The 16,344-nt window shown below is 45.0% G+C and overlaps 1 protein-coding gene across 4 annotated transcripts in view; it reads right to left on the bottom strand.

Annotated features, from left to right (window-relative positions):
- The window catches only part of TMEM94 (transmembrane protein 94), a 45,412-nt gene that overhangs the window by 16,438 nt on the left and 12,630 nt on the right, over positions 1–16,344 (bottom strand). For 3 of the 4 annotated variants that reach the window (XM_065852509.2, XM_071816453.1, XM_071816452.1), the window contains 14 exons: positions 13,709–13,828; positions 12,954–13,081; positions 12,216–12,352; positions 11,352–11,548; positions 10,499–10,650; positions 9,790–9,892; positions 9,391–9,477; positions 8,788–8,904; positions 5,046–5,102; positions 3,093–3,197; positions 2,328–2,492; positions 1,870–2,079; positions 1,386–1,701; positions 483–656 (listed from right to left, as the gene is read on the bottom strand). In XM_065852509.2, the coding sequence (XP_065708581.1) occupies positions 483–656; positions 1,386–1,701; positions 1,870–2,079; positions 2,328–2,492; positions 3,093–3,197; positions 5,046–5,102; positions 8,788–8,904; positions 9,391–9,477; positions 9,790–9,892; positions 10,499–10,650; positions 11,352–11,548; positions 12,216–12,352; positions 12,954–13,081; positions 13,709–13,828 (2,068 nt within the window). The remainder of the gene's footprint in view (positions 1–482; positions 657–1,385; positions 1,702–1,869; positions 2,080–2,327; positions 2,493–3,092; positions 3,198–5,045; positions 5,103–8,787; positions 8,905–9,390; positions 9,478–9,789; positions 9,893–10,498; positions 10,651–11,351; positions 11,549–12,215; positions 12,353–12,953; positions 13,082–13,708; positions 13,829–16,344) is intronic. The other variant, XM_065852510.2, reaches the window with a different exon arrangement.

The raw sequence follows: 16,344 nt of genomic DNA on the forward strand, positions 1-16,344 counted from the left end.
CAGATTAAGATAGACGTTCAAGAAGAATTGGGCAAGAGAAGACAGTTTACCTGGTAAATCTCTGGCCAGTACAATAATCATCATATTTCAGATTCAATATTGAACATATGTCAACTCCAGAGAGCCAAGTTCAGTCAATTTAAGGTATTATGAAGAGACTAAGAGCTCTGACAGGCAAGCTGTTAAATCTCGCTGAGGTGCTTTAAGACCTCGTGGTGCCCAGCTGTACGTCCTTTCCATCCTAGCCCGTCCGTATCAGAACAGGAAAAAGTAGGAGGAGTGGAAAAATCTGCATGGCTTCAGGTGTTGTATTCATGGTCACAAGATTGCATGGGATTTCTGTGATTTCTTATTAGTCCACAATACAGAAATAGACTATGCAACATAATACACTAGACAATCCATGAAGATAATGATTATGATTTGGGTTATCAGAAGGATGAGCATCTCAAGTGGATGTCCAAAGGAAGGGGCAGCCTTACTGGTCGTGGTGTCCTTCACGAACAGGTTAATCATGTGGCTCAGGGGTGGTCTCCTCTTGGTGATTGATGAAAGCTTCCCCAGGATTGTTTCCTTAACCATCTCATCACTTGGCAAGCGGTACAAGGCCAAATAGTTCTCCTGCTTGAAAAGATCTTTAGCACCTGGTGTGAAACCTAAAATATGAACATAAGGAGAAAAATCAGGCTCTAACCAAAGCAAAAGAAAGGTCCTCTCTCCTGCTTCCATGCCATCCAGTTTGCCTGTGCTCATTTCGTCATCTCCCCAGCAACAGGCAGCTGAGCCGTGCTCACTGTGCATCTGCACCAAGATGGCTCAAGATCTATGATGAAAAACATTCAGAAGGATGAGATGTTATTAGAAATTACAGCTTTCTGGTTCACTGAAGAGAGGAACTGTGCCATTGACAGACAGGCACAGAAGTGAGGTCAAGAGCTTCCAGATTTTAATCTTAGTGTTACCTCAAACTTCTGTGCTTTGGTTTTCTCATCTATAAGATGAGCTGAGGTACCTCACATCATTTATACCCAAACTTCTCATAAAATATCATGGTAAGACAGGGCAGCTATCTGTCCATTAGCAGGTATTCTTTGTCTCCTGATGAGACCGGCAGACTCAAGCCAGAAGAATACCAAGCCTAGCCAGGGCTGGCTGGGAATATCCTTCATGACGTTTGTTCTTTGAGAGTGTCTGCAATGTCAGAACTTGCCAAAAGTAAACTCTTTAATAGACTCTTTTGGCAACCGAACAACAACAGAGTCAGCTCTGCAATTCCACCTTCTCAGCAACCAGGACTGGGGAAATATTTTTCTTGTGCTCTCTAAGGATTAAGCGTCTATTGACAACTCTGATTTCTCTGCGTCTGCTCATCCAATTTCCCTTACCTATTAGCCTGGCAAGCTCACAGAGGCCCCAGGGCACGTGGACAGGCAGCACGGCGTTGTGAGTTTCCTGGAGGGCAATGTTGCAGAGGTGGTCAGAGAAGCGGCACAGACGCTCTGTCACGCTGGCGTTGCAGAGATTGAGCAGCACGTTCAGGCCCAGAGGCTTGAGGGAATTCAAGTGCATCTGCCAGTTGGAGTCATCAAACTGGATGCAGGAGGGGTTTTGCTGGTCTTGGGACAGGCTAAGCATCTCCAGGTGGTAGTCACACACAAAGTCTTCAGCCTCACAAGCCAACACTTCGCTGTCAGCAACAACCTGGTCCAAAAGACAGGAAAATTCTGGTTGGTTACAATGGATACAGCTTGTGCCTAGAATCCCACAGGGAATTCCCAATTAAACTCCCAAAAGGGGAGACTCTATGGGTTAAAGTCTGTCTCATAGCTCCACAGAAGGCTACTTGTGTGCCCCTTCTGTGTGTCTTACCTGAGCATGTTCCTCCTCTCCACCCTCTGTGTCCTTGCTGAAGCTTACATTGGACCCAGAGGGATGTTTGCTTCTGCTGTTTGGCTTTCGGTGGGCATGGGCGTCGGGAACCTTTGGAGCGTCACTAGACCAGTTGTTCCTCTCCTGCTCATTTGTCATGTGGACTGTGTCTGCCAGGGGGCCAGAGAGCAAAGCGTCTCTTTCATGGGGCTGCAAGAAACGAACCAAATGACCAGCGGTGACTCAGTGCTGAACAGGAGCCACTACTGATTCACCTGCTGCTTTTGGACTCCTGTAGAAGAGGATCTCGCTCTTGCTGCTGGTTTATCTTTTAAGCAAAGAATTATGGCACAGGACTTCTCTACAAGCCGAGGGCTTCCTCTATAATACAACAATGTGTGTGTCAGTCAAACTATGATTACAGCCAACACGTACATTATCTATTACATATTCCTCACCTCATCTTCCATCTCAGGATGGCAGAAAGACCGTGTAGAGAGCTCATCAGTCAGATCCTCATGGCTATCGTGAGGTGGTTCCACTTTCCCACTGAAGAACAGAACTGTCTCTGGGCTGGGGTTTGGCCAGGAAAGAATCCCCTGCTTGTCTACACAGCAGAGCACCTAGAGCATCCCACAACAACCCCAAGAAAGCAAAATCTCAGTGAAAACATGTCTCAGTGTTATAAATGTCACAAGTTTAACAAACACATGGGAGGATAGATAAGTCTCTCCTTCACCAACCTTCTTCCTTAAGAAACTGCACCTAATAATTCGCTAAGAAATCCAAGGATTCCTTGCTCTAGCAGGACTGATGGGTTGTTTAACACCAGTTTTATCTCAGGATATTGCAAAACTAAGCATGAAGACCATGGAAAGAAAGCAACTACTGAACCTGTTTCACCAGCTAGTACCTTATCAGGATCAGAACCAGCTGGTTCTTGAACAGGAGACAAGAGGGTTATGGGACCAGAACCAGAGATGGAAAATAGAGACACCCTGTTAGATGCCAGAGTAATCGCTAACCTTTGGTTTTGCGTCTAAATATGCTGCTTGGACAAGACAGGATAGTTTTAAACTCTTCTACAAAGTTGCCAGAAGGGTTTCCAGTCCCAGCAAAGGGAACTGACTGCTAACAGTCTGTGCTCAGGGAAGGACAACATGAGCAATGAAAATAAAGCATCCACTTAGGGCTCTTCCTTCTGACAGCCCAGCAATACTCACAGTGACAGATCCCAGACTGTGGAGCAAGCTGGAAGTGAAGCTCAGCGTTGGGGATTTGCCTTTTAAAACACAGAGGAAGTGGCTCCAGATACAGCGTATCATTTCCTGCGGAGGGAAGCAGAGGACATCAGCCAATTAAAGACGCATTCGGTGAAAGCCGAAGGGAGGGAAGGAAGAAAGGGAGTGTGACATTACCTGCTTTCAGGTTCAACACAGTGGTACACTGTAAAATAAACACTGGTCTCTGTGGGAACCTGATAACTGATACGGTGTTCGTGTTCTCAAGGGAAAGGCATTTCTTCCCCCTTCCAGGGCTTGCTAACAGATCGCTGAATTGAGAATACACTGAAACTACCTTTGTCTATCCAAAAATACAGGAAGGAATTCTGAAGTCATTTCATTTGGGGTGAAATCAGTTGTTACCTCTTAGTATTTGTTCCTCCAGTGACTCTCACCCCCCTGCATCATAGAGTTTGAGGCCTTAAGATGACAATTACCACCCTGCAGACTTGGCAAACAGAGTCACTGTGGTGACTTGCCCAAGGTTACTGACCGAGGCAGTGACAATGTTGGAAATAAAGCCAAGGTGCCCTGCCTACTCCATCATTATAAATCAATTGTAATCAACATGGTAATAAACTGAAAGAAGGGAGTATTTTGCAAAACTCAAATGTCAAGTTGGTGCCCTTTATCTTCCACACGAAAATCCTTCAGAGGGAGTCTGGATGGCAGCAACCAATCTGAGCAGCAGAGCTGTATGTTTTTCTCTGTTCACTCCTAAATCCAGCAAATCCAGGTTTGCATCACAGTGTTATTTTACTGCTTTTTAGCTATTGTTCTGAAATGCTGTCACTGCGGAGCACTTCCCTCAAAGTTCCTGAGATCAGGTTCCTTAGGTCCTAAGGGTTAGTACAGCTATAAGCTCAAATGCAAAAAAAAAGAGCATGAGCTATTACCAGAACGAAAAAAGCTCTTATTTAAACCAGTTTCTCATAAGCAAAAATGTTACATAAGTACAAAAGGAAAGAAGCAGATGTTCTCAATGAGAAAGGTCAGCTCAAATCACTCTCATTTGACAACTGAAAAACGTGTCAGCTAAATGATGAACTAGCACAGAAATACAAAATATTCAGCAAAGGAAATTGTGTGTGAATCCACGTGCACTCCTCTGTGTGGCTGGGAGCAAGGAGATATTGATTCTTGTAATATCCAGGGATTTTTAATCACTCCCGAAGTCCATCTGCCTTCTTAAGGCACGGGGAATCTTAATGTCCAATCAGACAGAAAAGTGTCTTTCCTCTACCCACTTGTTTAATCTGGATGATGCAATTTATAGAGCGGCCAGATGCAGCTCCTCCCCCAGAAAAAGGTCTTCTGAATGTTTATTTGCCCCATCTTCGGAAGCAATAGTAATGTGCTTAAGGTTGTTAAGGAGCCTATGAAACAGGATCAGACTTTTAAAAAGCCTGAACATCCCATGATCCCCTCGCTGTGTGTGGTCTTGGTGCTGACCGCCATCCCCTCCGCTCTTCAGTTTTGGCTTGAAGGAGGTTTTTCTGGTACAAGCAAAATACTTCAAAATACTTCCCTTCTTTCCAACACACGGCATAAAAAGTTTATTTTACCCCTGGAACAGGAGGACTTGAAAGAGTTACTTTCTTCAGAGCAGAAAGAGTTGATTTCAAACCACTTGCAGGACTCAGAAAAGCACAACTGGGCTCGGTATCAAAGTCACCTCGATCTCCGGTCAGCAGAGCAGCGTTTAGGTGGGAAGGTATAGGGGAAGGACATGCAACCTGCATGCATAGCAAATTCAAGCAGCTAATGCGTGACAATGGACAACTGAGACACATAAAAAGGGTCTAGGAACAAGCAGGAAACCAGAGAGGAAGGGAAAGGATATAATGAAGTTCTGCAGTGAAGATGGAAGAAAACAATTCATAATAATAGTACCTGAGAAGATACCATCTCTGTGTAGCTGCTGAGAGTGTCCTCTGAAAACTTAGCAAGCTGCAGCAAGAGAAGAGACCAGTTACTATAATTGTGCTCAGAAATGTGCCGTGAGGAACATCCTTCCCTAAATACTGGGACTTCAGAGAGAAGAAAGCAGGAGTCTTGCTCTGTGGGAATTGCTGCACCAGGGCAGACCAATAATTCATCAAAGCAATTAAGTCTTTAATGGACTATATTTTTATCTACTCGTGAAGCACAGTCAAAGTGCTCAGTGCTGTACATCACAGAAGAACACACGGTCATTACCCAAGTGTCTACAGAGAAAATAATCGCAATCAGACCCAGTGGAGGCTCTTTCTGGATGGTTATTTTTAGACAGAAAGAGCTGGGATTGACTGATCTTTTCACTGACCCATATAACTTAAAAACAGAAGGGAGCTGGAGGGGTGGTTGGAAAAGCAGGTGCCCGGAACACAGCGGACACGGAGGAATGAGGTGATGTGGGTAGGAAATGAAAAGAAATTCCAGCAGGGGCACTGCCGTTGGGCCCTTGGAATTGCACCGAGAAATCCGGCACAAATTCCACAGCAGATGTCATTTTGAAAAACAGTTTAAATTTAAGTATATGCATAAGCAAATATGGCGATTACGTTTGTACGTAAATAAAATGACAGCCCAAATAATAATGCATACATTCGTCACTTTAAAGAGGATCAGTTTAACAAAGCTGAAAAAAGCCAAGAAAAGTCAGAAATAATTTAAACTGAGAACTATGAAGAATAATTAGGAATTGTTTAACGACAGTTTGTTACAATTTTTAAAAGCAAAAATTCACAACTCCACAGTTTAGAGTGGAAGTGAAAATAGAAGTAAAAATTAACAGACAAATAAAGACAAAGTACACCAGTAGGCAATCAAAACCCGTGCACTGCTTGTTGAAGACAGTGAAATTCCAAATGATAGAGCAGGCAAGGCAAACATGTTAAATAAATATTGCTATTCTTTATTCAGTGATATAATCATACCATATGATAACTTGGAAATATTTTCCATTCTAACACTGGCTACTAAAAGTAAATATGTTTAAATTAGCAAGTCTGGACAGCTTTCTGACTGTTACTGCTGATTCTGCACAAGGCTTGAACCATGGATTAAGCCTCAGTGCAATGCAAAGAAGCTCATGTGGTGCCAGTGCCTAAAAAGGGTGAAGAGAACAAACCAAGTTACCACAGGACTCCAGACAGACTTTGATTTCAGACAGAATAACAGAGCAGCGAACGTGAGACTCAATTAAAAGAAGTGGAATAATACAACCAGTGCCAAACACCACAAGTATAGGAGTAATTAATCTCAAACTATTGTGATATCTTTTTTGACAAAATTACAAATTTCACTGATAAAAGTCATACTTTTGATGCAGACCACTTTGTACTTTGACTTGATATAAAACACTTAATTAGTTTTCTAACAAAAAACAGAGTAGTACCAGGGAAATAGGCCCCATATTAAGTATATTAGAACAGAAACTGAGGAATTATTTACAATAGGACGTGTTACGGGCTCAAGCAGGGACAAATTCTGGGTATTTTGTTAATAGGCTGAAAGAAAATTTAAAACAAACAAAACAACATTATCAGTAGAGACTGTAAACTACACAAAGTTTGAGGCAGGGTCCAGCAATAAAGAGAACAGACCACTGTTACAGAACAAAATTAATTGCTTGGTAAATAAGCAAAACCATGCACACCAACAGGCACAAAAGTCAGGTTGCATCCTAAGAGCAACAATGAAGGTTGGACTTACAGGATGAGGAGTCTATCTTAGAAAGCAGTAACTCTGTAGATTATCGGCTGAACAAAGCACGGGCATTTAAAGCAGTGGTTAAAAGATCTAATCTGATCCTTTTTTGCACTAACAAGGGAACATAGAGTAGAAAGTCCACATTATTCTGAAATTCAGCACAAGTACAACTGTTACTGGAATATTTTGTGGGTTTTGGAGATTCATAATTCTGCAGTGATCCTGAAACACTGGACAAAGCTAAAAGGAAAGCCAAGAGAAAGTTTAGCCTGTTGGAAAATATGCTTATAGCGACCCAAAGTGCTTAAACTGTTCACTTAACCAAAGAGATGGTAAAAGGGAATGTCAGTAGCTACAAGAGACCAGAAATTTGATTGACATGCTCTTAAATCTAAGAGACAAAAGACGTAAATGTTCCAAGGGTTGGAAATCAAATAGTACAAAAATTCTCACCAACGCAGAATGCCCATTTCTAGCAGTGAAGTCAATAATTACTGAAGGAACCTATCAAAGGCAGTAGAAATGTTCTCAAACCAACATCAAATTCCTTTCAAAAGGGAATGCTGCTGTAGTCCAACTGCCACATGAGGCAGGGGCTCATTTTGGGGGCCACTGGTTTGTGTCGTGCAGGATGTCTGACTAACGAGTCACAAGGGTCACCTACAGCCTTGAAAAACTGGGAATCAAACAGCTTGAACATAATGGGATGGGACAGAAGGGGAGAAGAGTGTCACATGGGCCAAGTGACTGGGGAGGAAGAAGGTCTTACCTGCTACATTTTGAACAGAGAGAAGGAAGAAGGGAAATAGAGAGGCCAAGAGAAGGCTGCCCTAGTCAAGGGGGAGAATGACACGTCACAACGGCTGTTCTGCAGCGGCAAGGATGGAGAATCATGTGTGAGGGGTCACAGAAAGAGCTGGCTGGACAGAGTGAGTTGCCTGGACATGAAAAAGGAGAAGACAGGAAAGAACAGAAGGAAGGTGCAAGTATGAGTGGGTATGTTGAGGACAATAAAGCAGGAAAGCCAAGAAGCTCTGGCTTTTCCCAGCCAAACAGAAAGGTGGGAAAGGAAAGAGGAAGGTCACAAAGACAGAATCCAAGTGGTGTTGAGAATGGGTGGGAAAGGTGAATTGGAGAAAACACTGCAAAGAGACGGTAAACGTGCAAACGCGACTGAGGTAGGTAACATGGGTCCTCCCTATCAGGACACAGGCAGCGTAGTCATGTACAACCTATAAGGAGAAAGTAGAAAACACAGACCCAAAGCCACAGAGGCCAAGGAAGGGCAAGAAGGAGAAACTGTTCCACTATGGGCATAACAGAAGCGAGCACAGAAGACAAATATAGCACAGTGCATCTCACCAACGCCGCTACCAGGAGAGAACAAGAAACACCCATCAGCACATCCTGTTCAGGATCACACACCCATCAGACTACCAAACTCCACTCCCCAAACCAGCACAACCGCCAGAAATTCCTCATACTCCCAGACCCACTGCAGAGGCCATGCCTGCAAGCAAAGACCCAGAGCCTCAGGAAAGGGCTGTTCAGCCCACACATTAAAACAGGGGATTGCAGAGGATCTTGTGTATCCCATTCCTTCTCAGCAGCTAAATGTTCCTAGTTATGGCCACCACAGGGCATTTATCTCCAGCTTGACCCCTTGGACGGATTATATTTAGCTGATAGAAAGCACATGCCTTGAAGAGATTAATGGAATCACAGGAGCTTCCTATCACCTTGGGGTATCTGTAGACAGGTTGAAGAAAATAAAACATCTGTTCAAGAAGAAGCCACACTGTGAATCCAGGGAGAGGGCATACCTGAGGAAATCAAAGATCCAATGTGGACGCATCTGCTGAATTCACTGAGCTCACTTCACAGAGCCCTTCACATCTCCTGCCCTCATCTCCTCAATGGTTTGATGTGAAGAGATACCTACCAGTGAGGTGGATGAGGCCTTGCTCATCTGGGCCAAGACTCTGGCTTCTCCAAAGGCTGTAGCAAGAACCCACAGGACAGGAAAGAGCAATGGAAGGATGGGTAGGACACCATTCACCTGAAAAAAAAGTAATTGTGATCAACAGCAAGCACAGAGACAACAAGAAGTCAGAGCTCCCATGTGACCTCTTTTCCACCACAGTGAGAGGATGGGTAGGAGACTGCGGGGCAACACAGGGAGAAGCACAGGATGGGAGACAAACACACCCTTAGGGTTTGTAATGAGGGAGGCCAAGAATAAGTCACACCAACCTGTAGCTGGTTTTCCTGCTGAATGTGGCATAAACTCTGACAAGTTTAAAGGCAAGGGATACTATATATACACACATACACATATATACATCCATGGTGAGAGAGAGCAAACAATGTAAGGGCAGTCTAGGAGGAATGGCCAGGGTAGAGTTGTTGTCATGCTCTGCTGAGAGCTCCTGGATCCAGCATGCTATAGGACCCTATCACAGGATGAAGCAGGTTGCATAGGGAGCAAATCCGTCTTGATGATGCTCTGGGAGGAGCAGGAGTGGAGCTCAAAGCTCTCCTTTACCTGTAGCTGAAGAAGACTGTACTGCCAAGAAGCAATTCCAGGAGCTTTGAAAATGAAGCGCACAGCATTGGTGATCAGGAAGCCAGCCTGCAATTTAAACAAAGACAACTTTGTTGCCTAACTACTAGTACTTGCAGGGAAGGAGTTTTCACTGACTTTTAACATTCTCAGCCTTGGGAAAGTCTGGAAGATATACTTGGGCTGCTGCTGCGGTTCCTCCCTCCACTCTCACTGCTACATGGCTCAACATTTTTGCTTTCTGAACCACCCCAGGCACACACAGAGTCAGCTGCACAAGTGAGGGCCTGGCCACAATTTCCTGTTGATGGCTGCAAATTCTTCACCTTTATTGACAAAACATGGCTATATTCAACAACAAAGGCTTGAAACGAGACCTACCAGTACAACAGGGACTGCGTATTTCAGCATCACTGACTGTACGGTGAATCTCTCATTATCCAGGGCTGTCACAGGACGTGACAAAGCCATTTCCAGACACCACCTAAAAAATGGAAAATAGCTTGAAATTTTGGCAACCAAGACCCTAACGCTGCACCTTCCTCAAATACAAACCTCCTAGTAGACCTGATCAGAACACTCTGTTCACTCTGTGTTATGAGGGGCAACCTCCAAAAGAGAATCCAAGTTCTACAATGGCAGTGTTGTACTTGCCATGGTAAATGTGCAGTGCTGTTGGACAAGCTCCCCAGGTCTCCTCACCCTCTTAACAAGAAGTCTCCACTGCCCTGATGTGTACTGAAACTCCAACAGGACATTCAGAAATCTGTACCTCCAGTTGACCAAAGGGTGTCATATCATCAAACACATTAAAACTGTGACCTCCCTGTATTGTTCAAATTGGTTGGAAAGCAATGAGCTGAACAGTAATACTTAGCATATACGTGGTTATATTAGCCTCACCTACCAGTTAAGGAGGACACTAGAAGACAGACAGTTAAGAGACTTGGAGCATTCCCAGGTAATAGAAAAGACACAGCATATTTGAAAATTCCTGTCCAGAGCTGGTAAGTCTCATTCTTTGCCGACACAAGGGAGCAACAAGGACAGGGACAAGCTGTGCTGGCATTGTGCCGTGTATTTAACCCACCTGACATTATCAATTATTGGGGTCTTCAAGACACGGAAGAGACGATACAGCTGAGGGTTCTGAGGTCCCTTCTTCACTTCTCCCCTGGGGGAGGGCGGAGGTGAGAAAGGTGGAAACAGATCTCCTGGCTCCAGAACGATGTGCTCATCGTCCTAGAAAAAAAGTCAGAGAGCCCAAAGGCTGCATGGTCAGGGCCTCGGTGGAATCCTGCTGTGAGGGACTGGAGGTTTAGTCCCTCTCACTGCAAGTGACACAAAACCTGTTTGTCACCAAGCTGAACTAGCTAAAATGAAATGCTCATGTTCAAGCACATTCGGTTATGTTATGAAAACTGGCATTTGGAGTGAGTTATGAAAAAACCCAACAAGGATACATTTCAAGCTTTAAGCTTTTTCCAGTCTTCTGCAAGCGGCAAAATCCTTGCATAGATCTTGTAATCGATTTGTTAATTTACTTCTACCCCAGGTATTTTATATTATCATCTTTTATAACAAATCAGTAGTAAGGAGAAGGTCATAGCAGACACTTCTCCACATAAAAACCAGGACAAAGTAGGGGTTTTGTACGTCATAGCACCTTGCTGGAGAGATTCAGTCCACTTATATTTAGCAGCACGTTACAATTCCCCCTTGACCTGTTGCTTTGGAACCACATTAGTGTCTGCTGTCTATCGCGTTTGGGAATTCATAGAGAAGATGCAGTCTGTCCTTGACTAAACTGGAATTTCAAATTATTTTCAAGGTCAGAAGAAATCAAACACTCCAATAATCTGTACACTGGGAATTACAAGTATTAGCAAGAAAACCCAGGAAATATAGTGTGACAGGCCAGGGAAATAAGAGAAGCAAGTTACCTTAATCCCTCTCAGAGAAGCAAATGACTCCTGGCCTGGCCTCAAAGCGATGACATCTCCTTCTACTAACAGGTTCACAGGCAGGTTGACAAGATGACCATCCCTGTAGGCCCAGTGAAGGGACCAGGATGGGGCATAAGGCATGTGAAGGTCGGGGTACATGGAGTCTGGCCATTTCACCTCTTTGCCAAGTGTATCTGAAAGCACACAGTGTGAAAGAAGTGATAACTATGCTAGAAAAGCAAATCATACATCAGTTTACATCCTCTAGTGGCTACAGGTCCTCCAGTGCTAAGCTCAGTCCATTCCCATGACCTTTCATCATCTCTCTCCCCTTGATGGCTTTCCCCCCCGCCTCTCCACCCAGTATTAACGACTATTAGTCATTTTATAACCTTAAATACAGACTTGTACAATGGAAAAGCTAAAGGCTGTCCTTAAAGCTGCCGCATTGAAATGAACTGCCTCCTCAGGTTCAAAAGCCCCTGCTGAGACGATGCTCACGCACAGCAATTTATTTCCTTCTGTTCTATGTTGTGGTACAACCCCACGTATTCTTCTCTCATCATCTGCTGCAAGGCAGATATTTTTGTAAGATACTGAGGATTCAAATGACTCCAAAGCACAGACATAACAGACGCCTACCTGAAAACACACAGATTGGAAGCACATGGCTGCATGACAGCTCAAAATAACTATTCTACAGGGCAGGCATGAGTAGGACATAATTCTCACAGCCTGTTTCTGTGTGATGCAGGAGAAGGCTAGTAAGCTCAATTAGTAACGTGTGTGATCAAGTTTGGAGAAAAATCCAATGGGAGGAAAACACAAATGCAAATGAGAGACAAATGAATGAGACCTCACCATTTATCTTATCAATGATTGTTTGAAGTCTCCTCTCCACCTCTCTGCACTTCAGCCTCTCTTGACGCCCGATCATGAAGAGATCCAAGAGGAGAAGGAGGAACAGCGCCAGTGCATTAACTATCTCAGCACCTTGGCTTTGCACAGCAAAATAGAAGACAGCAGAAAGTGTGTGAGGTTTGAGTAAATGAGCAGAATACACTGCCAGACACCCACAGAAATAAATGCACACCTGCTCGGTTGTTTATTCCTACATCCCACAGACTTAGGGCTAAAAATGAAAAGCAGGGAGCTACGATCACACTTCTTTATAATAATGCCACCAGAGAATTCCGAAAAGACCCATCTCACTTAGAAAGAACCCTTGCAAATACAGTCAAGGCATACTATGGTGCATTTGACAGCGCAGTAACTTCTCCTATGAGCCACTAACTTCTCCAGTTTCAAAATCCTTCCTAACTGTGAAAATGCGTAAGGACTTTTCAAGATCTACGAATGCTGTAGAGAAAAAGTCTCGGTCTCTCCACAGGATATTCTAGGGGTCTATCAGAAGCAGAATTAAGTTGGCTGAAATTTTGTGAAAGGGACTGACAGGGAGAGAATTACCATTGTGGGTATGCTAATGTCTAGATGTCTAAACAGAATGAGGGACAGCAGTTATGTCAGCCACGCATAGTGTCGAGACAATGTAAAACTACCACCTTGCTCCAGTTAACCAGCACAGGGTGTTCTGCTTACCTTCCCTGGGGCTGGCTCCCGTAGCAGCACAGCAGCAACAGCACTGCCAGAAGCATCAGAGATGCACCAGGCCAGTGGAAACAGGAGCAACGGTTACCATGGTACAGAAAACTGCTCCTCCACACCTCCTACGAAAGGAGAGCAGCAGACAGTCAGCATTCAGGAAATACAGAGCCAGACGTTTGAAAAAGCAGAGTGAGAAAGGGTGAGGGCAGCAGTTGATGCTCCAGGAGGAGCACAATTTTGTAAAACCCCTGAAAATTATACAGAGCTCTCCAGATCAGTGATGCGAATGCTACAGCACTAACAGTTGCTCAGCTGGCGAGTCTGGGCAAACACTCTCTGCTTTACCCTTGCTTGCAAGAATGAAAAGGCTTCCGTGCCAGGCTGCCCCATTGTCACTAGCCAAGCAAGGAACTCTTTTAAGTACTGTGCATAAACAGTAGCACTTTGTATTCAACACACAGGCCAGGCAAATATGGTGGACAAGGGGAGACTGTTGAGCTTCACAGATTCATCTCCACCCAGATCCTTCACAGGTGAAGCTAAGCTCCTGCAGAGCATCCTGGAGAGAAGTGCTGAGAGAAATGCACCTTTAGGTAGATTCCTTTGTTTCCAAGGACTTCAGCAGTTCTACACCCAGACACTCTGCCACAGCAGTCTGGGAGGGAATGCAGCCAATTTTTGCTTAATCTTCAGCTTTACTTTGAGAAAGGGAGACTAAGTGCCCAACCTTCTGCCATTTGGTGCCTCACCTTCCATGAAGTCACTTTTTTCCGTTCCTTCTGATGCCCCTCCAGCAGTGCTGACAACTGGTCTCTCAGGATCGTGAGGGCTTTCTTTGTGGTAAGGCCCAAACTCGAGGTCATCTCATCCTGAGGTGCCAGAAGAACAAACTGTTTAGAGCTTTCCTATGTCCTTTTCAGGCTTTTTCCTGGTGCCTGACTGAGCACCCTACCGTGAATGCCCTGCACTCATCATCGCTGGTCTGATTCTCCATTTCCCTGCAATCATCTTCCCTCCTGTGAACTTTGGACTTCTGGCTGGAATTAGAGCACCTAGATAATATCAGGTAAACAAACCGGTCCTGACTGCGCCGGATAAATACTTTATCAAAGCACAATACCAAGTCATTTATGTGAAACAAGATTCTAATCAGCAGAGGCCAGGGACAATACAAAGGGAGGCTGCTCAGCTCCAAGGTTACACAGGCTTGAACTGGTGTCAGCTTGTAGAGAACAGAACACAGGTATGGTAGAACTTTAATGACACAGGACAGATCTTTCTAACAGTAATAACAACAATAGAACAGTAGAATATCTGCAATTCTAAACAAGACGGGTCTGGTTTCCACAGCTGCTCGTTACAAATTTTTGGGTGTGAGCCCTGCCTTTGTGGCTGCTCTGCCACAGAAACCCTCAGAGTTAAGTGCTAGGCCATGGATCAGCTCAGGAGGAGATGTGTCTCCAGCATCCACTCTCCCTTTTACAAGAGAAAGCACTAGAGTTTCAAGTGCTGAATTGTATGAACATATGAGGGAGGCATTTGGCCTTGAAGGGAGCACACCATGTCCAGTCAGCAAAGAGGCAGCAGCCTGAAGGACGCAACCCAAGAGCAAGCGATCTGGAAAACACTGCCGTAAGACACTGATAACAGGGGAGCGGGGTAAATACATTTCTGGGGCAAGAACACAAGCACTTGCCTTTCTTTCGAATCACAGAAACTGCTGCAAGACACTATGGGTACCAGATCACTGAATCAACAAGGAAACACGGGCAGGTGTCCATGAGAGGGCTACAGAAGATATCAGGGAACTGTTCAATAAAAGTTCTCACTTGCATTTCATGTTTAAATGCAAACCCCACGAGGGCATACAGCGCATAGGATATCCTGCGCGTTAGAAATGCTCAGGTGTATTGTACTGTTTACAGAGCACAGAACGACTGAGCACAAAGCAGGCAGGAAGCTTCCCCCTCCGGTCCCCACTAGCGTGACACGTCCCAGTAAACCCAGCTCGGGCAGGACCTGCAGCTGTTCCTGCTGTTGCAGCCAGAAGCTCTTCCCAGCTCAGCCAAATCCACCGTGGTCTCAAACTGCAGCAGCTCTGCTCCAGGAGCTGCCTGCACACAGCAGCTCTGCAAGCGCAGCTCTGCTAATATCTGCACTTTTCTTCCTGTTCCTTAACCGAGTGGTTTCATGATGAACATTTACCGGAATCTAATCTTGGGCTTCAGACTCATTTGCACTGATGGTCCAATCCAAAACTGTAATGTTAGCATCAAGGAACAGCAGATAGCCGTTCTTTATCATCTACCACACGCACTCCCCACCTGTCAGGGACTATTTGAAACACTAAATTCTGGCCAAGCAGAATCTAGCAATGCTGCTTTAGCTGCACTTTTACAGAACTAAAAATAATCCTGCTGTAGTTTTCACTCTGTGTCAGTTTTAGGAATAGAGGAAGCAGTTCTGTGCTGCTCTTGGAAGCAGCCCAGGTAACATCAGCACAGGACTAAACATAGGAGCCTCTCAAAGACTCCCAGAGGAGAAGATGCTGGGCAGTGTCACTGGCAACAGAAATGCTCCTGCACCACGAGAGTGCTGCAAACAGGGGTGTCCGCGAGTGACACGGAGCAAGAGACACAATAAGGTTTCTCTCTCCGAGTGCTGCATGTCTGGAGCACGGCAAAGCGCCCACAAAGCACTCATCCTCTCCAACATGGGGAAAGCAGACAGATAAATAAGACACAGAATGAAAGGCAGCAATAATAAGAAGGACTTTGAAAAGCAAAGTCCGCTTAGACACCCAGCTGGTTCCAATGGATACATCAAAAGCTAGAGAAGAAATGAGAGGAAAGCTTCACTTAATGCCAACACCTGCCAACACACGCTGCCTGGAAACAGAAACTGCCACATCACAGCAGGCAGCGAGCAGAAAAAGGCAGCAAATCCAGAGGTAATCAAAAAGGCTCCTGAAATACTCACACACCTGCTCCAGTCTTTACACAGGAGTTACTGTTTTTCTGTAGTATCAGTCAAGGGAAGGCAGCCACAGAGGAGGTTGCTGTAGCGGGTGAGCAAGAACAAGTGCAGAGTGTGGCAGGGAGGGCAGGGATTGTTCAACACCCATCCTGACATTTGAAACATGGAGCACTCGGCAAAGCGGGCAGAGCCAGCCTGGCAAACGCTGCAATAATGCGAGCGAGAGGCTGCCTGCGGTGACTGAGATAACCTGCTGCTGGCGAGCACCAAGGGAAAGCGCTGGGAAGCAAGGAATGAAAGGGACATGCAAGAAGAGCCACCCTGAGCTCCTGGCGAGGGGCAGCTGTAGGTTTTCACAACAAGAGCTGTCCTGTAAAGCCATCAACTGCTAATGAGGCGTTTTTCAAAC

Source organism: Patagioenas fasciata, chromosome 18, assembly GCF_037038585.1.
Source record: "Patagioenas fasciata isolate bPatFas1 chromosome 18, bPatFas1.hap1, whole genome shotgun sequence".
Classification (NCBI taxonomy): domain Eukaryota; kingdom Metazoa; phylum Chordata; class Aves; order Columbiformes; family Columbidae; genus Patagioenas; species Patagioenas fasciata.